The sequence below is a fragment of the Lynx canadensis genome, chromosome E3 (assembly GCF_007474595.2).
Source record: "Lynx canadensis isolate LIC74 chromosome E3, mLynCan4.pri.v2, whole genome shotgun sequence".
NCBI classification, from domain to species: domain Eukaryota; kingdom Metazoa; phylum Chordata; class Mammalia; order Carnivora; family Felidae; genus Lynx; species Lynx canadensis.
This window is the reverse complement of record NC_044318.1, coordinates 16691515-16711694: the sequence shown is the minus strand read 5'-3', so window position 1 is coordinate 16711694 and position 20180 is coordinate 16691515. Positions and strand designations below refer to the sequence as shown.

The 20180-nt window shown below is 44.1% G+C and overlaps 1 protein-coding gene across 4 annotated transcripts in view; it reads left to right on the top strand.

The window, feature by feature from the left end:
* Positions 1-16446, top strand: part of DCUN1D3 (defective in cullin neddylation 1 domain containing 3) — a 35346-nt gene extending 18900 nt beyond the window's left edge. For 2 of the 4 annotated variants that reach the window (XM_030301333.1, XM_030301335.1), the window contains exons 2-3: positions 12101-12636; positions 14636-16446. In XM_030301333.1, the coding sequence (XP_030157193.1) occupies positions 12206-12636; positions 14636-15119 (915 nt within the window). In that variant the 5' untranslated portion in view covers positions 12101-12205 and the 3' untranslated portion in view covers positions 15120-16446. Of the gene's footprint in view, positions 1-89; positions 101-4166; positions 4298-12100; positions 12637-14635 lie in introns of those variants that run through there. The other 2 variants (XM_030301331.1, XM_030301336.1) reach the window with 2 other exon arrangements.
* Positions 16447-20180: the final 3734 nt, after the last annotated feature.

The following is a 20180-nucleotide window of genomic DNA, read 5'->3' as shown; positions in this document are numbered from 1 at the left end:
GTGCTGGGCGCAGACAGAGCTGAACTGTACAGACTCAGTCATCTGTGTGCAGAGCATGTCCTGCCTTTCTCCGAAGGCATGAGACTGTACTGGGGCAGCTGTAGGAGCTACACTATCTGCAAGTGGGTTTTCTGGATGGACAGAACCAATGTGGTTGCAGTGTAGATAAAATCCTGATGCATTTTGGAAAAGTTCCATGTATTTTCATAGACCTCAGTCATTGGATGCAAGCTTTGCGTGTATTTGTATGTATCTACAGATTATTCTGGGTCCAAAGCTGTCCTATCAGATTTTCAAAGATACTGATGACCAAAAGAGCTTATGGTACTGCTGCTTTATTTTAGGATTTCCTCATAATCGGTTTTATGAAAATAGGGCCTAGCTGTTAGGGCAGAGTTTTTGATAGCTTTGCAGTGACCATTTGGTGGCAGCAATTTTGGCAGGTCAATATGGGCGGGAAGTGGGCAAGAACTGGGCTGGAATCATCAGATGTGTCTTTTACCAAGTGTCTAATACTGTGATCCCAGCCATCAGGTATAGGGGTCTATTTTGATTTAATTATCTGCTTATCTTTACAGTGTTAATGAATACTTTGGCTTCATGCCATGTGAGTACGCATCTGTGAAATAAGTAACTGGGGGGAAAAAAAGCCCAAACCTTGGGGCCTCAAGTTTCAACCTGCAGGGAATGGATTTCCAATAAAGACACACAAAAATGAGCATTTACTGTCACAGTTTTTAAAACCTGAATTCTTTCTTGCTTTCTGTCTTGCTGTCTTTCAAGAGGGAGAGAGAATGGGTGCACGTGTGAATGAGCGGGGGAGGGGCAGAGAGAGGGAGAGAGATAATTTTTTTTTAATGTTTGTTTATTATTGAGAGAGACAGAGCGGGAGTGGCAGAGGGGCAGAGAGAGAGGGGGACACAGAATCCGAAGCAGGCTCCAGGCCCTGAGCTGTTAGCACAGAGCCCGACATGGGGCTTGAACTCAAGAATTGTGAGATCATGACCCGAGCCGAAGTCAGATGCCAACTGACTGAGCCACCCAGGCACCCTGAATCTTTTTTTTTTTTTTTTTAAGTTTATTTTATCCATTAAGAGAATCCCAAGCAGGCTCCATACTATCAGTGCAGAGCCCCATGTGGGGCTCAAACTCACTAACTGTGAGATCAAGACCTGAGCTGAAATCAGGAGTTGGACGCTTAACTGAATGAGCCACCCAGGTGCCCCTGGAGAGAGAATCTTCAACAGGCTCCAGTCTAGCATGAAGCCCAACATGGGGCTCGATGTCAAAAAACCAGAATACTTTCTAAATAGGCTCTTCAGTGCTTGAAACCAAAGAGAAATGGTTTCAGCAATAGTAACTGAAACCAAGAGGGCAGTCAAATTCTGGTCAGATCTGGTCTTTCAGTTTCATAGGATGTGGTTTAGATGAGATACCTATTTCAGCTGGAAGATTGATCATGTTGTTACTATACAGAGGAAGACTTCCAGGAGCTCTTGCTTTACAGCTTTTCACGTGGTGTCTGAGTGCTGGGAGGAGGTTCCTCCTTGGGAGCATGAAGATGACAGAAAGTGTACACAACAGAATAAAGCAGCTGTTAAGTGCTCTGTGGCCTGTCTGCTTGAAGGAGGCCAAAGGTGATAAAAATTGTAGTTGGAAAGGTTCTTTTGCTCATTAGTAACATCAACTTTTAAATGGCATCCTAGTGGCCCACCCACTTGTAATAGAATTTTACAGTTTGCTTGAGTTTGGGATTATTGGTCCTGGTGTTCAGCTAATGGATTCCTTTGATGTATTGGGTTGAAATTGTGGCCTAGTAAATTGGTTCTGGATGATGAATCAGAGAGCCTAGGCATCAGACCTTCTTTCTTTGGAGTGACATAGCAGTGTGTTGGTAGGGACTCTTTCTGTTGTGACAGTAAACCTGATACCCGGTTTATGCAAAAGAATTTATTGGCTCACATAACTGGAGTTCAGGCTTTGATCTGACTTTAGGTAGTACAGTTGGATTCTGGGTACAGATAATGCCTTGAAAACTCATTTTATCCTTGTCTCTTGGCAGTGATTTTATTCTTGAGTCTTATATACATTTAAGTTGAGACCCATTTGATAAGAAGGGACCATTTAATCTTCACAGTGACTCTTTGATAGGCATTATTATTTTCTCTGGTGGCTCTTTCAAGATGACTACAGCAGCTCCAACTTCCCATACTTGCAGTGCTAAGATTCACTGTCTGCTTAGGTCTCTTGCATAACCCTAACCCAGTCAGTTGAAGCCAAGGGCATGTGAGGCTCTGGTGGGCCTGAGTCACATAGTCCATTATGAACCCCACCCAACTCTTGGGTGAACTCTTAGCCCCTGAACTATGTGGCCAAGAGTTCAAGAGAAGGCTCTTCTAGTGAAAACTAGGTAATCACCTGATGCAGAGCCTAGGTACTGGGGAAGCAGACAAGTGGGTGTCAATTTAGATAGAATTAAAAGGTGTCCTTACGAGTAATCTTTTTCTGTCCCCCACTCCGCATCATTTAACAACACTGTCTTGAAATCCTTGAAGCCAGAATCCTTGGATTTGTCAGCCTTTTTGATGTGATTTACAGTGAAGCAAGTGATCTTTCTTTACCTGTTTCCATTCTCCTTTGGTGGTTTGATATTTCCCCTTCAATATAATGTCTTAATGTGCTTTTGGTAAGGATTTTTCAAAAGAGGTTGAATTAGTTGACAAATATCACAAGATAATGTTGGGAGAAATACACTCCCAGTACGTTGCCATTATACAAGTTGATATTCTTTGGAATTCAGATTGGAATTGTATATGTGTGTGTGTGTTTGCAAATCCTTTGATCTGTTGGTTCCACTTACAGGAATTTATTCTCAGGAAATAATTATAAATGTGCTGAGTTTTAACTGCCTGTTCTGTTTATTATCACAGTATTATTTATAATAGTGAAGTATTGGAAGCAAGCTAAATGTCCAACAATGAGACATAAATCAGCCTATTATGGTACCTCCATTCAGGGGAAGACTTATCTGAATATTAAATATGTTTCAACAGAGAATCTCAATCTTTTTTAAAAAAATTTTAATGTTTATTTATTTTTGAGAGAGAGAGAGAGAGAGAGAGAGAGAGAGAGAGACAGAGCACAAGTGGGGAGGGGCAGAGAGAGAGGGAAACACAGAAAATGAAGCAGGCTCCAGGCTCTGAATTGTCAGTACAGAGCCTGACATGGGACTCAAACCCATGAACTGTGAGATCATGACCTGAGCCGAAGTCAGACGCTTATCTGACTGGGCCACCCAGGTGCCCCTCTCAACCTTTTTTTTGCACACCCTCTGCAGTACAGCACCGAATTTTTGACAGAATGAATAGTAGGCTATAAATAGTCTCTGGGTTACATAACGTAACTAGTGTGTTAGTGGTGATACCAGTACTACCATTGAATTGCTGCTCTTTAAAAGCGTTGGATGAGAGCACAAGATTTATATGAAAAAATGTTCAACGGAAACGATTACAAAATAGAATGTACGGTATGACCCCACATTTGTTTGAAAGTCCATGTGCATAATATGGACATGTATGTATTTTACTTGTGCCATCCATATGTGCTCATATAAAAGACTGAAAAGACATACTCAGATATTAATTGTAAGTAGTGGGATACTAGGGGACTTCTTTTTTTTTTTTTTTTTTATCTTTATGCTTCTATTTTCTAAACTTTACAGACTAACTACGTAATATTTTTGAATTTGGCAGCAGGAAAGAAAGCCTTAGTGGCCTCACTTCTCTGACCAGTTTACTGATGTGGTTGAAAACAGATATTCTTTTATTATACAGCTCTTCTCTCCTTCTGCTTCTTCCCGTCTGCTGTGCATTAGCAGTCAGCTTCCATCATGGGCCTCTAGGAAAAAACTGATAAATGTGGCCTTAATGGATTTGGATTTTTTTTTTTAAAGAATTAGCAGACATTTAAGAGATTGATTAGTTACCACATGATGAACCTGAGGCATTCTTAGAGGAAATGTGGCTGTAGAAACCACATCTATACATTTGTGGTACTTCTGGTGCCCCTTTAGACATTTGGATGCAGTCATTTATCATCTTTATATTGGGTTGCTTCCTCATCTTTTGACTCATTTCAGTTTCCTTTCTTGCCTTTCTTTTACTTAGGGGCAAAAAACAAAGCTGATCTCTAGTTAACTAATTTTCAATTTGTGACTACTGAATTCCTCAGAAGGAGACTGAAAAGTGCACAGGTGATGTGGTAATTGGGTGTTTGAGGACTAATCAACCACAATCAGGTAAGCCTCTAGGGTGGCTGGTATCCATATGCTAACTGGAAGCCGGGAATTAGTGCCTAATCACTGGTTTACCTTCAGCAGGGCCTAATGAGGCTGCTGCGTCCTAAGAAAGAAAACAAGCAGCGTAGAGCCAGAGATGAAGAGTGCAAGCAGGCATGCCATTTTTACTACAGTGCCACAGAGCACAGATCCAAGACAGCCCTCAGGTCTTAAACCAGGAAGGAAATTGAAAAAGTTTGTACAGAAACAGAGTAGTCAACCTAGAAATCTGGTGTCCCTTAATGATGCCCGCTTTGCACATAAGTGGGTAGTCTGTCCTGATCAATAGTGACAGCAAAAAGATTCCAAGTGTGGGTCAGTAAAATGATATGGCCCTTTTTTGGTTATTTTGAGTCATATGGGATTAAACATGTAGCTCATTACTGGAGCTCAGAGACCAAAAATGCTTCATTATTTGGTATTTGGAAACTTTATAGTACATGCGTGTGTTGGCTTGGTTGCGTTTGGCAAGTGGTATTTGTTCTAGCCAGCCCATACTGGCCTCAGTCCTCTGGCCTTAGTTGGATATATATTCTTACTCTAGTATATTTGAAGTATGCAAGGTAAGGAACAGTAAGAACACTTTAAAAAGAAAATTACTCTGTGGAAAGCTGGCTGGTCTTAGTCATGTGACCTAAGATTATTTTATAGAAATATAACCAGTTGGTTTATTTTTTTTTTAAGTCCCCCCCCCCCCCAACGCCTTCTTTAAGCCCTTTTCTTTTCATTTGCGCTTTTGAGATTTGTTGATGTAGAAAGTCATGTGTTCCTATCCAACCCTAACTGGAAGTGCTGTCTTAGCTTGCTGCTGTAGTACATTTTAGGACAAAAAGTCTTTTAAAAGCATGAAAATAGCAGCAGACGGGTCTCGTTTGCTTTGGCAGAGGGAACAGCTTTCCCTCCCAAGTAGCTCTGGGTAAGACCTAATCTCCAAAGGTGATCTTGTAAGGCCCAAGTTCCAAGTGACAGCAGGCGACTCTGCATTTAAAGTACTCCTTCACTCTTAACCTCCTTGTTATTTTTGCAAGTTTACTTTCTAGGAAGTAGTTTACAAATGGCCACCACCCATTTCCTATCTTTTTCTCAGGTCATTCAGCATCTGTAGCTGCCAGGTGGGATCAAGAGGCTCTTGTGGGCTTCCTTTGATACTCCCAAGGGGAGGATGGTTTCTGCAAGTACAGCGCATTAGCCCCTGGCAGTTGGAGAAAAGCTGTCTGAGAAAATCATGTTCTCTGGCCCTTGGGTGTCTGGCATATATAGTAAGACATAAAAACATGCACCCAGCTGGCTCCACAGACTGATGAAAGTTGGAAAGGGGTTTCTCATTGTCACTATATAGAAATACCAGCATTTGTCGGTGGTTTCTTGCTTCTGAATAGACACTAGATGGGAACAGAATGGGATTGTTAAATCAGACTGGTCCCTTCTCTCCAGGAAGTCTCAAAGTAGATTGCAAGTGCCTTGTTGACACTGATTTTTGGTGCCAGCATTTGCCTCCTGTGTTTTAGCTCCTCTTTTCACAAGGTTGTTCCTTGGGTGACAGGCTCCCCATTAGCAGCCAACACAGCATTCCTCTGAGTGAGCCTTCCTGACCCAACCAGCTGCAGCAATGAGCCAGCTCGCTCTGGTCTGTTTTCCATATGCCAGGGCCTATTGCTGACCCTGAAGAGATCAAACTAAGATGACTACAGAGAGGCAGACCTGCAAAAATAGTATAATCTTTCACCCCTTATTCAGACTGGAGTAGCCCCCGCTTTCTCTCTCCTCTTTTACGACTTCTTGTCTTATTTTCTCTTGGGTCTGATAGGCTTGGGCAAGAGAGAACTGTTTACTAAGCAGTCTTGCAAATTTTGATCGTTAGCCTCTTTGCATGCCAGAAAGTGAAGGTGGTCCCAGAACATTAAACTTGGAAGGACTAGTCTAAACTCCTCATTTTAATGTTGGGATCACACAGACTCAGAGAGGTTAAGTGACTTGTTCAATGTCCCACACTGCTTAGAGATACCAGACCAGAACCAAGGCTTCCTGGGAGTTTACTCTGTATCTCTGGTACACTTAGGTGTTGCTAATGTACCGATCTCCATGGGAGAAAGGTGTATCTTTGGGACACGTCATAGCAGAGAATAGTAGTGAGGCCAGTGATGAAGAATGGAGTGTAGAAATCAGACTGCCTGGATTTGAATCCCTTTTCCTTTGTAGACTGGCTCGGGGACTGGAGGCCAAATCCCTTAAACTCTTGAGTTCTCTTCTCTGTAAAAAGAATTGTAGTATCTTCCTCATATGGTTTGTAGTGGGTTAAATGTGACAGTTAATGTGAATCCCCTCAGTACATATGTGTAATTTAAAAGATACCACTATTACTAAATGTTTTACATCTCCTTTCCACATGGACCAACCAGATTGACCCTTTGACTCTTGACTCTTTCCTTTCCATGTGGTGTTTCCAGTCATTTAAAGACCAAACAAGACCCGCTTCTCTGAAACTTTCCCACAGGGTGAACTTTGGAGTCTGACAGGCTGGTTTTATTTCCTAGTTCCCCTGCTTAGTAGTTAAGAAACCTCAGTTTGCTCATCTGTAAAAACTCTGACAAGCTCTAGGTGTCTGTGAGGTCAAAGGCGGATGATACATAGGAAGCGTGCAGCCCTGTGCACATCACACACATCACTTCCCCTTAGTCAGCCCTCCACCTTTCTTTCCGTAACACTAATTCACACACCTCTCTCCTTTTCCTGTCTCCAGTCACCCTGTGTCTTTGTGTGGTTTAGCCCGTCATGGTCATTATCTTCCATAACAGGTAGATAGTAAACCTGAGAAGACCCAGGGACTTACCTGATCTCGCTTCACGAAACTGCCTACAGGATAGATCAGCTCCTGATCCCTCTTTGGAGCCAGAGCATCCACAGGGACCACAGCCTCTGGGATCGCCCCTGGCCAGCAGTGCCAGCTCCAGGCATGGGGCCAGGCAGGCAGCCAAGCCCATCCCCATGAACAGCAGCCAGGGCTGGTACTGTGAGGGGGGGAGGGGAGACTAGGGCTGATGTGCAGAGAGGGAGGGTGACAGAATCATTTGGAGCCGAGATTGAAGGAGAAAAGCTGGAGGCTGATTGTGGTCCAGCATAAACTGAGCTGAGAGATAACTGGCATCAATCTTTCAGGTAAACCCCAAAATTATAATTGTGCTAGAAGTAGGTTTCCAGGGGTGTGTGTGTATGTGTGTTTGTTTCTTCTTCATTTTTCTTCCTGCCTTTGCTTTCTCCGTGCCCCTCCTCGTCCCTGGCTCTGTTCAACTCATTAATGCCTCTTAGCTAAAGCAGGAGAGCAGAATCCCTGCAAGAACAGGTTGCTGCTGTGGGTACCTGGGGAGTCCTGCTTACCTGAGCTGCCCCCACCCCCATAAGAGCTGCACTGGCCACTGAAAAGAGCACTGTTCTAGGAGCAGGGAGGCTTGATTCTGTCACTGTCTTTGCAATAACAGCAGCAGTTACGATAAAGGTTAACATGTACTGAATACTTTGTGTGGGCAGAACATCTATGGATTATCTCATTTACTCTAACTTGGGGTACAGCTGCCCCATTTTAAAGTTAATGCTGACAGTCACAGTTGGTGCCATCACTGTAATTCACATCCAGGTTTGTCTGCTCCAAGAGCTCATCCTCTTAGTTACTCTGCTCCTGTTTTTCCCTTCCTGGAATAGCTCCTTGACCTTGGTATGCCTCCATTTCTTTTCCTATGAAATGGGGATAACCATTTCACAGAGCTACATTTATAGCTATTATAATATCCTACTAAATACACAGTGGTGCTTTGTTGCTGATCAAATTTGCCTGTGAGGGTGCCCAGATTGTGCTGAGGCTGCCTACTTCAGAGGTGGCTGGGATGACCAGCTGGAAAGGCAGTTCCATTAAATTAGTATAAATAAATAGTAAGCCAGAAATCCTGTCTTTTTTAAACCTACAGATCTGGGACTAAGTAGAAAGGGGAAGAAATCTGGAACTGGCTGGAAGCTTGCCCCAGGTTAGGGTCGGGGGTAACCATTGGATTCGTGGTGTCCGTAGAGCACAGCAGATACCTAGCTTGATTTTATTCAGCGTCAATCACAAGGCAGTCTTATCCTGTGGAGAACTCAACCCTCCAGGTGTTTCTGGGCAGTGGTACATTTGAGCAGGGTCAGTGCTGTGGTTTAAGAGAATTTTTTTTTTTAAGTTTATTTATTTATTTTGAGAGAGCAAGAGAACACGAGCGGGAGAGGGCCAGAGAAGGGAGAGAGAGAATCCCAAGCAGGCTCGTCACTGTCAGCACACAGCCCACTGCAGGTCTCATACTCCTGAACTGTGAGATCATGACCTGAGTCGAAATCAGGAGTTGCTGTTTAACCTAACCGACTGAGCCACACATGTGCCTCTCAAGAGACCATTCTTGAGCAAGACCCAAACATGTGACTCAAGGCAGGGGTAGGCGTCCTGGCTGGATCTGGAAAAGCTGCAGCCTGGCACCCATTGTTCTGATGGGACAAGCTGCGGTTTTCATCAGGTAACCAGATATTACTTTGCTGTTAATAATAATGACTGATAGCTGTCCTATCATTTCTTTCTGGGGAGTGGGGCACTGTGTGGCAGGTACTCTTTATCTGTATTACCTGACTGAATCCTTAACAACAGCTCTGTGAGGCAGATACTATTCTGCCGGTTGAGGAAATAAAGGTTTCAGTCAGGATCAGCAATAATAACTGGCAGAGTTGGCCTTTGATTTCAAACCTGGAGCTTTGAACCATGTCGATGGACTGAAACATCACTGCTTTAGGGCATCTCTGGTGAGGCTGAGTCCAAGGAATCTTGACTGCCTGGATCACAGTGGCAGGGCTCACTGGGAGAGGGCAGTGGGTAGGACACCCTTCTTGAGCACTGGGCAGGGACAGTTTGTCATTCTCTTTCCAGTGGCTGATGGTAGAACTTACTCTTCTGAGATCAGTGTGGTGACTTCAGAGCTCAGGACCCATCCATTGGTGGGCTTTCCCTGGGTGCTCTCATGTAGGTGGACTCAGCCGCCCAGCCTAGTGGTAAAGGCTAGGTTTCTCGAGCCAGACATACTAGGTCCTCTTTATGTGATGTTGAATGATTTACCTTGTGCCTCAGTGTCCCCCCATCTTTCAGTGGGGTTGTGGTGAGCATATACGAGTTTTAATGTCCATAAAGTGCTTAGTGTAGTGCCAGGCATGCTATCAAGTGTTCAATAATTGACAGCTGCTATTATTAGCTATTAGCCAACAGCTAGCAAGTCCAGGGAGACTTATGACTTTAAAACATCTGAAGTGCTGCCAGCCTGGGACATAGGGCTTGTGAGACTCAGCCTCGAGAAAGCTCTGAGAGCATAAGTGTTTTCCCAAGGAAAGAGGTAGATACAAAAGAAGGGGGACCATTGAATAATCGGGGCTGGACTTCCCATCAGATCTGAAAACACTGTGCTCTGGCTTGAGGTCATCAGTTGCCTCTACACTCCTGTGGAATGGGGGCATCTCACAGAAGGGGACCAGAATGGAAGAAAGAGATCTGACCTTCTGGCACTTGCTGATGGATCATCTGTTTACATCGATTTTCCCCTCCTTATCTGCTGGGCATGTTAAAAGCCTTCAGGTTCTGCTGTGTCAGGTCATCAAAGATGCTCTTATGTGGAGGGCCGTTTGGGTAAATGGGATTAGGGCCTCTTTGGGAGGCCCATCTGTTCTGTCCTTACCTGAAGGCCTAGGCGCCAGGATTTGGAGGAAGCTGGTACAAGGAAGCATCTGTCCCGTGGGGGTGGGGATGAGGGTGAGTGGCCGGGGGTAGGTGGGTCAGACAGAGGCCAGGAAATCCTCTTACTCTGCCAGGTACCCGGGCCTCCCTCTGCAGCAGGAGCTGAGCAGCAAACCCTGGTGAGTCAGCATGCCTGGGAATTAGAGCTGCCAGTCTGTGAGCATGTGGGGTTTGTATGAGTTTGGGCCTTTTGTTTCTTTTAGCACTGTAGTCTTTAGAAACACCAATCTGGAAACCAGACCCTCCACATGGTATAGTCCTGCTTGTTTTGAGATAATTCGGCTCCAACAGTTGCTTTCCTTGCATGCCGGTCTTCCAAGAATTAACCCCTTGCCTTTTAAAATCTTAAATAGCTTGTTCTTATGGCTTATTTGCTGTACTATTAAGGCACAGAAAGACTTAAGGAAACTTAATTGGATCTTTCCCCACACCAAAACCCTTCAGCCTTTCAGTGTTTTTTTTGAAGCCTAAGTGGAACTGCAAGTCTTTTGAGGGCACGTATGGGCATGTCTTTCTGTCAATTTATTCTCTTTGAGGGTGGAGAATAGGACACACCCTGATACAGTTGAGTCTCCGATAACTATAAGAGTGATCCTGGTGGTCATTTTAAACTTGTACGTCCAGAATTTACCTGTAGAATTCCTTATGAAGATAGCCCCAAATGTGTCTAGGCACTATTTGGAGGAGAGGAAAGTTCTTTAGGTAAAGTTTAAGCTCCAACCTTCCATGAAAAGCACCCTTCTGCCCCACTGCCTGTCTCCTAAGAGCTTTGAATTTGGATCATAAAGGTCCATGAACGCTTCCTGGAGCGGAGCAGGCATGGGACTGACATGGATTTTGGTCCACTTTACCTGCTCTACTTGTGGCTCCTGGTCTGAAGTTCTGTTAACATTGTAACTTTGGTGGCCGCAATTACTATGGCAGGTGGTAGTATTTTACAGATACTAAGTTGTGGCTGGATCTTCTTGTGGACTAGTTAAGACACAGTTTGCAGAGAAATCACCTCACCCCTGGCCAGGAAATTTCTAACAATGTTTTAAAAACACACAAAACACACTTTTAAATAACGTAAGTAATAAACCACCATGAGGAGTTTGTATCAGCGCACGCTCTTGTTTTTTTAGCTAGCAATTATCCTACTATTTAGAGATTATATTGAGGTAAATCAGCACTTCTTTTAAGATGGAGACCTCCTCTTGGAGGACTGAGCTTGCAGGTCTTCTAGGACCTTCCATTTTAGTGTGGACTTGGCTTGCACTCTACATACAGCCTTGAGGAGGACCTGAGTGGGGAGAGAGAGAAACTGGAAGACCAGGAACCTTGGCATGGAGTACAGGCTTGATGTTTGGCTCCTGTGGGTGGGCAGAGGAAGGGTGGAGAAAGGGCATTTCACTTACTGCGTGAGAGAGTCCCAGAGAGGAATTTGAAGAGATCAGAGACAGATTTTACTTAGCTATTTGGCTAGGACACTGTAGTCTTGACTCCACAAATCCTTTACCTCATCTTCAGGCCATTATGAAACTCTTAAATGTGGCTACCCTTTCTCCCTACTCATCCTACTTAAAAAGAAAATCTGAGGATTTTGACATTAGAAACTAGGAGATGAACTTTTTATTTGCACCTTCTGGCTGAATCCAGGACCAAACAACTTTCTTATGTGATGGCAAGTTGGCAAGACAGATTTCCTCTGGAATATTTCTGGCAAAACTGCAGTCTTCCCTGATGTGTTCTGCACATGAATCAACCTCTTTGTAACCTATGTTACCTTAAGAATTTTAGGAATTTTCCTTATTGATTCTCCATATGTGCCCAGCCCTGCATTTCCAGTGTGAAGGTACAGAGCTTATGGGGAGGTGGTGATGAACTCTGGGTCTCTCATGGTTGGCTCAATGAAAGAGAATGGGGCCCCGGGGTGCAGTCCCTGTACTCCTGTCTCCTTATCCAGTGGTAACTGTTCTCTGATTTTCTTCTAGGTTGGCTAGCTCCTCTGGCTGATGGCATGTTGAGGCACATGGGCCAGTGGCAGCGAGGGCATCTGATCCAGAGGGGGCCACTCTAGAGGCCAGGCCACCAGCACCATGGGCCAGTGTGTCACCAAGTGCAAGAATCCCTCATCAACCCTGGGCAGCAAGAATGGAGACCGTGACCCCAGCAGCAAGTCACACAGCAGGCGGGGTGCAGGCCACCGCGAGGAACAGCCACCAGCCTGTGGCAAGCCAGGTGGGGATATCCTTGTCAATGGGACCAAGAAGGCAGAGGCTGTCACCGAACCCTGCCAGCTGCCAACGTCCTCTGGAGATGCTGGGAGGGAGCCCAAGTCCAATGCCGAGGAGTCTTCCCTGCAGAGGTTGGAAGAACTGTTCCGGCGTTACAAGGACGAGCGGGAGGATGCAATTTTGGAGGAAGGCATGGAGCGCTTTTGCAATGACTTATGTGTTGACCCCACGGAATTTCGAGTGCTGCTCTTGGCTTGGAAGTTCCAGGCTGCTACCATGTGCAAATTCACCAGGTTAGTCACAAATACTTAATGTCACCAGGTGAGCAGAGGAGGGAGAATGTACTACTGGGCAGTAGTGCCCAGCTGGAGTAGAACTGGGTTGGCTTCTTAGGGTTTTGGGTAAGTCTGTCTTTTTCTGACCGATTTCTCTAAAGCAATTCAGCTTTGCCTAAAGTTAAGCGAGGAATAACCCACGTGGAGCTCTGCTGCCCAGCCCCATTGCTGCCCCAGACGTTTATCTCTTTTTTTTTTTTTTAATTTTTTTTTTTTTCAACATTTATTTATTTTTGGGACAGAGAGAGACAGAGCATGAACGGGGGAGGGGCAGAGAGAGAGGGAGACACAGAATCGGAAACAGGCTCCAGGCTCTGAGCCATCAGCCCAGAGCCCGACGCGGGGCTCGAACTCACGGACCGCGAGATCGTGACCTGGCTGAAGTCGGACGCTCAACCGACTGCGCCACCCAGGCGCCCCGTATGTCTTCTTTCACTCCTTCACTTGTCGTTTCCCTCACTTCCTCACTCACTCGATACTTACCATGCACCTCTCCTGTGCCAGGCGCTGTGAGTGCCAGTTTGGGGAGCACCTTTGGTGTCTGCCTCTGTCACTGCGTGAAGCCAGTTGCCCCTTCTAGCTTTGCATACATGCCCCTTAGCCAGCATGCACAACAAAAAGGACAGCGGGCCCCCGTGACCAAGCAGTAGTTGTGCACATCTCCATGGTCATGCGTCCCTGTAGAGGTTGTTTGTGGGGACGGAGGGGCAGGGTCACCTCAAGGTGTGGTTTCCAGAGCACTGGGTTATAAATAAGAAGTGACTTTGAGACCCCCCGCCACACCTCCACCCCCCATTTTCCAGCCCCTGGGTAGATTCCCCGACAGACTTTAGATGCCTTATATCTTTAGCTGATACAGCAATCTCTGAGAAGATGATCAGTGAGAAACTTTGTTGGAACCTAAAAATGCTACATAGATATTAAAAATACATATTCAGTTTTCGTGGTTTTTTTTTTTTTTTAATGTTTATTTTTGAGAGAGAGAGTGTGCATGAGCAGGGGAGGGGCACGCACACGCGCGCGCACACACACACACACACACACACACACACACACACAGAATCCAAAGCAGGCACCAGGCTCTGAGCTGTCAGCACAGAGCCCGACATGGGACTCCAACCCATGAACCATGAGATCATGACCTGAGCCGAAGTTGGACACTTAACCGACTGAGCCACCCAGGCACCCCCACAGTTTTTTGTTTTTTTTGTTTTTTTTTACATTTATTTTATTTTTGATAGAAAGAGACAGCACAAGTTGGGGAGGGGCAGAGATAGAAGGAGACACAGAATCCAAAGCAGGCTCCAGCCTCCGAGCTGTCAGAACAGAGCCCAACATGGGGCTCGAACTCACAAACCGCAAGATTGTGACCTGAGCTGAAGTCGGACGCTTAACCAACTGAGCCACCCAGGCGCCCCAGTTTTCATTTTTTAATAACAGAACTTTGGCCTCTGGTGGCAGAGTTACCTAGGTTTATCCAGAATCTTTGACTCCAAAAATCTCCCTTGGCAGTCACCAAAAATATTCCGAAAACAAACAACCCATGGAGAATCAAAAGGAAAGCAGGAAGACTTCCTGTCTGGGAGGGGAGTCTGCAGCTTAATTACTACTGCCAAATGGGAAATAGGGCATTGAGCAGGAGCCTTGAGTTTCATCTTTGGAAAGATGAGTAAGTGAATGAATGAGCCACTATTAGCTGTCTACCATGTGCTAGGCACTGTTAGATGCAGTTGACACGTATTAACTTGTTTAGTCCTCACCAAACCCCTAGAAGTTAGGTGGTAATCTCACCATTTGACAGATGAAGAAATAGGACTAATTTAATTAATGGAGGAGCTGGAATTCAAATCCAGGCCATCCAGACTCAAAGCCATGCTCTTAATTACTGTGCTATATTGCCTCTCAGCAGATGATAGTGTTTACAATTATTAATTGTGCCCCTTCCTTCCTGTTGCAGGAAGGAGTTTTTTGATGGCTGCAAAGCAATAAGTGCAGACAGCATTGATGGGATCTGTGCACGGTTCCCTAGCCTCTTAACAGAAGCCAAACAAGAGGATAAATTCAAGGATCTCTACCGGTTTACATTTCAGTTTGGCCTGGACTCTGAAGAAGGGCAGCGGTCACTGCATCGGGAAATAGCCATTGCCCTGTGGAAACTAGTCTTTACCCAGAACAATCCTCCAGTATTGGACCAATGGCTAAACTTCCTAACGGAGAACCCCTCGGGGATCAAGGGCATCTCCCGGGACACTTGGAACATGTTCCTTAACTTCACTCAGGTGATTGGCCCAGACCTCAGCAACTACAGTGAAGATGAGGCCTGGCCAAGTCTCTTCGATACCTTTGTGGAGTGGGAAATGGAGCGAAGGAAAAGAGAAGGGGAAGGGAGAGGTGCACTCAGCTCAGGGCCCGAGGGCTTGTGTCCCGAGGAGCAGACTTAGTGGCTCTATCCCAGGAGCAGCAGCAGCAGCCGCAGCAAGGATCTGCCTGCTGCTCTGTAGCCAACTGAGGGATTGGACCTTTCTGGAAATTACTGAAGATCCAGATATTTTCTACTTTACACCTTTCTCTGCCTTGTATCTGAAAGGGCTCTAAAATGCTGTATCATGTTTTAGGCACTTTCTTCACTTTTTGGTTATTTTGGTTATTTCTTTTTTTGGGGGGGTTCCCCCAAAATATTTGAACCTGGCTACATGTTGTGTATCTTTTTTTTGAAGCCTTCAGATAGAATAAGCCTGCCATTTCTTGCACAAATTAGATTTTTTTTTTTTTTGTGGGGGAGGGTATAGAGCAGGGAGGGGGGAATGGGATGGTTAGGTTGAATTAACATTACAAGATGATACAGTGCCAGATCTCAGTTTTGCAAATTCTGTTTTTCAGGGCAGGTCTGTACTGTGTGTAGTGCTGTTTACATGGTTGGATTTAGGTTATAATAATTATTTTAAAAGATTTACACAGAATTGAATAGCAGTGTTAACTGTTAACCATATTGCATTAATTCCCAGGCGATTTAAAGCTCTTGGAGAGCCAAGGCCAGCCAAGAGCATTTGTAGTCTGGTGACAACCCCCTTTTAAGCTAATTTATCCGAACCCCTTTTCTTCACTTCTTGCTCATTCCTTCTTTGACCTATTTCATTTCATGTTGCATTTATCCATCAACATGCTGCACCTGTCAGTCAAGTGAGCAGTTTTTTTTATACCACATTGTACTGAGAACCACTTAAGCATTGAATGCAGAGAAAGCAGTGCTACCTCAGTTTTGCTGGAAGTAGACTTTGATAGTTTTCTTTTTTTTTTTTTTTGATGAATTTTCTGTATTTTCATGTTGTAGGTGAAAATACCTTTTTTTTTTTTTTTTTTTTTTTTTTTTTTTTTTTCCTTGGAGCCAAAGTTTCTGTTCCTGGTGGTCGGAAAACTGTGCCTGCCGGCCAACTGACTTGAAGGAAAACTGTGGTATGGAGCTCTGCTTGAATTTTTTTTTTTTTTAATTTTTTTTTTGATTATCATCAGCTTACTTGTCTGGCAAGTGCAGAAGCCTGGGACTGGCCTGAACTCTGCCAAACAAATATAGAAGTGTATTTAATAGTTAAACTTGTGCCCTTTCCCTTCTTGCTGCACCCATGTTGTCACTTAATCCCCAGGAGTTATTTATTACCTTCTTTGTTAATGTCAAGCTCATTTGGGGTAATGTGATAACTGTTTAGGTTTACATGACCCTCCTCTCTTTTTCCCTACCCCCAAATATGTATATATACATATATAAGATATGTATATATTTTACCTATATAAAATATATATATACACATATATGTATCTATATTCCTTTATTTCTTTGCCTGCTAAAACTGGCCATAAAAGAGGGAGCTGCCTTCAATATATAAAGCATAAGAAGAGTGCCAGGGAATGTCATAAATGGAGGCTTTTGAATCTGAATTTGGACCATTTTCACTAAAGAGAAGATGAATTTTCTCAGCCCTTTCCTCATACGAGGGAGGGCCAGTTCCCCAGACTCCTTTACGTGCTCGCTCCATAAGGTCTGCTTTGGCCATACTGCCACACGGGAGCTGACTCTGGTCCTACCCAGTTTCAGTAGAGGGTCCTCTTGTTATTTTTCCATTTAAAAAAACGGCCTCAAAAAACTGTACTGGAAGGGTGGGTGGCAGGAACTTGTATAGTTCAGCTTCCAACACTTTGGAATAGACTGAAAAGGGAATCTTTTGAATAAAAACTTTTAAAATATTTATACTCTTGAGGTAATGAGAGTTTGTCTATTAAACATTTGGAGTTTTCTTCCCTAACTACTCCCATCTGCCTCCCAGGTATGTTTCTTAGCCTGGGCAGAATTTGCTTATTTTGAGTTCCTTTATTAGTAGCCTATGGCTCCAGGCTCCCATCTTTCCAAAGAGGATTATTTAAAGAGTTTCTGCGGTCGATGTTTTCTAAGATTGACAATGACCTAGGAAATGTACTTGGGGGGTTGATTTTTTTTTTTTTTTAAAGCCCCTAAACCTTACAGTTGCTTCTTCTAGAGGGCTAGAAGGGAAACTTTCAAATCAGCCACAGCAAGTTAGCAGTACTGCTGGAAAGCTGAAGAGGGTCTCAGGCCAGATGTCTGGCTTTTGTTCTAGCCTAAGACACAAGTTCCTTGAATAAAGAGAGTTTTTAGGGGCCCATTGGGTTTTGTGGGCTCAACTGTAGTCAGGGTGCCCAGACTGAGGTCTTAAAGGGGGAATGCCTTTTTATCCAGCCAGTCTGCGACCGCTAGTTTTTCCTGATTCTGGACTGGGTCAAGGTTGAAAAGGGAGAAAGGCAGGCTGCTTCTCCTAGTCCGGTAAGGCTCTCTTCTTAGATGACAAGGGTATATGGAGAGAAGTGCACAAAAGAGGGAGTCACTGAGGATCCTGAGGACTCTGGAGAAACTGGATTCCTTTCCCAGCCTACAAGGTAGCATTCCATGCATGAGGTGTACTAGACTGGGTGGATTTTGTAAATTAACTATTCAGCCTCCCCACCCCCCAGAAAAGGGCCAGTAAAGAAATTATTTTTGATTATATTTTTAATGATGTATTTGTTACAGAAATGCAAATGAGAAACCAGAAAAGGGAGCCGTTAGGGAAGGACTTAAAGGGTCCTTCCAGGCTTGACTTCATGATGCAAGAAATTCAAGCTTCCACAGTAGCTCTGCGCCAATGTTTGACTACAGGAAAAGCAATTTTGCAAAGGGATCGAAGATGGGTGTGTATGTAGGATTTGTAGTCATTTCTGGGAAGTGAAAGGTCTCTGGTCCTTTTAACCTAGAAACAGGTTTTCTGTTTAATGGGTGAGCAGTAATTGTGTGGAAGAGGCCAAATGCGTGCCCCTCAGGTAAGCCAGTGCACTCTTCACTTTAACAATGTAACACCAGGGTGGTGTGAAGAGGGGCAGGATATGGATGCAATTTTGAAAATAGGCAAATATTTGAGGGTAACTACAATACATTGAATACGTATTGGGAAATTCTTGGTTTTCAGCAAATGGCTGAGTTTGTGGTTAGTGATTAGAAAGCTGTATGAGATGAAGTGTTGCTTCATTGAAATGCTCTTCCCCCATCCCTGCCATATTTGAATGTATCATTAACCCCACCTATTGTAATGACTTTGCTGTGCTTCAGCTGGTTGCCTCAACAGTATTTCCTCATCTGTGCCAGATGTGCTCACATCTGTGAGATGTGAGATAGGTCCCAGACACCATGTCTACCCTTCCGATAAGAAGTATTAGAGCTGGGTAAAGATCCCAATTTCAACCAAGCCCACAGGCCCAAAGAAATCCAACTGAAAATGTACAGGGCAGTGTTTTTGACATTAAAACTTTCCTAAGGAAGGCACAAACTAGCCTTCTTAGGAAGAAGGGATTAAGCCACAAAGTATTTAATCAGTCTTTGAAACAGTCTTGATTTCCCAGAGGCTGATGCCAAATTTAGCCCTCATTGCTGGAGCCTGTAGGATGTGGGACTCCATAGTTCGTGTGATGGCCTCAAATACTATACACTATGCCAAATTGCATTAAACAATAGTGGGAAATTACTGGGATAAGGACTTGGGTCTAAAAGTTGAAGAACCAAAATATCCGTATTTAGGACTTTGGTTTGCCACATTTAAAGTGAAGTCTTGAGTGTAGTGAAGCCCAGAAGTAGACCCAATTATGCAATTATAAGGGCTGGAGAGAAGATGCTGCTAGGTTTGTTTTGTTTTAGCTGCCTGCTTTCGCCTTTTTCTTGTGTCTCTAATGTTTGATTAGTGATGACTTGAACATCTTGGCAACTGACAAAGGTCTTCAGTGGTGGACTCTAGCAGTATCTTGTTTACAAAGGACTATTAAAAGTTAGTACAGTATGTTAAGACTCACTTGAGGACATTCACATTGATCCTCAACTTCATAATCTGTTTTTTGAATCTTATAGGGTGGTTCCCACTCACCCCTTTTCAGAATTTATTCCTATAAGCTGTAATTATAGCATATATCCAGTTTAATCTGGACTGGGGGCCGTGTTTTAGTGAGGATCTGCAGGTGTTTTTTCTTACTGAAAGACAGACTTGAGCACTGGTTGCAGACGCCAAGATGATTTATATAGCTTTGAGTAACCGTCAGGTACTGCGGCATCACATCCTCCCTATTCCTCTTGGAAACTAAGCCTGCTTTCATAGATACCTTTTTCCACCATGCACCTTCCCTTCTTTCAATATAATCTTGGATAATGCCAAAGGAAGCCATTCAACAGAAGCACACCTCCCCCCCCCCCCCCCCCCACCGCCCCTGCCATTTATTCTGGGGGAAGTGTCTTCCCTCTGACTCTGGTCCCCAGCCCCGAATCTGTAATAAACTCCTCTTACCTGTTGCACTAATGAATATAATTCTAGGTTTCAAAGGGGGAATTTGAAGCAATAGGCAAATGGGGCTTGGATGAATTGGTCCTACAGATACCCTGCCTTAACCCACTGAGGTGATGAGTCCACTACTCATGTGACCCTCCACCTTTGTGGATTCCTCTTGGTTTGTGACCAGTCTGTCTGTTTCTTGAGGTTGTACAAACTTGTTGACAAAGGTCAATACTTTTGTTTGTATTCTCTGCACTGTTGCACTCTCCAAATGGCCCCTTGAATATTTTTAACTTGTTACACACGTTTTGGTCTTTGTCTACATTTTTCTTTTGATGTTTTTGTTTTTTTATTTGAAAGGTTACCTGCTGTTGGATTTAATAAATTTGTTTACTTGACTGTTGACAATTGTGAGAGAGAAAAAAACAAAACAAAACAAAACCAGTGACTTAATTCTGGGGCAAGATTTACCCACCAGGAGCCTCTTCCAACGTGATATTGGATAGCAGTTTCTATGCTTTGGAAAATAATCCAGATGGTACAGGATCCTCAGACTTCAAACATGGATGTTGACTTCCCACTCACAAACTTAAAGGCCTTTGGGTCATAATACTTGTAGGCAAAAGGCAAATGAGTCCTCAGAGGGCC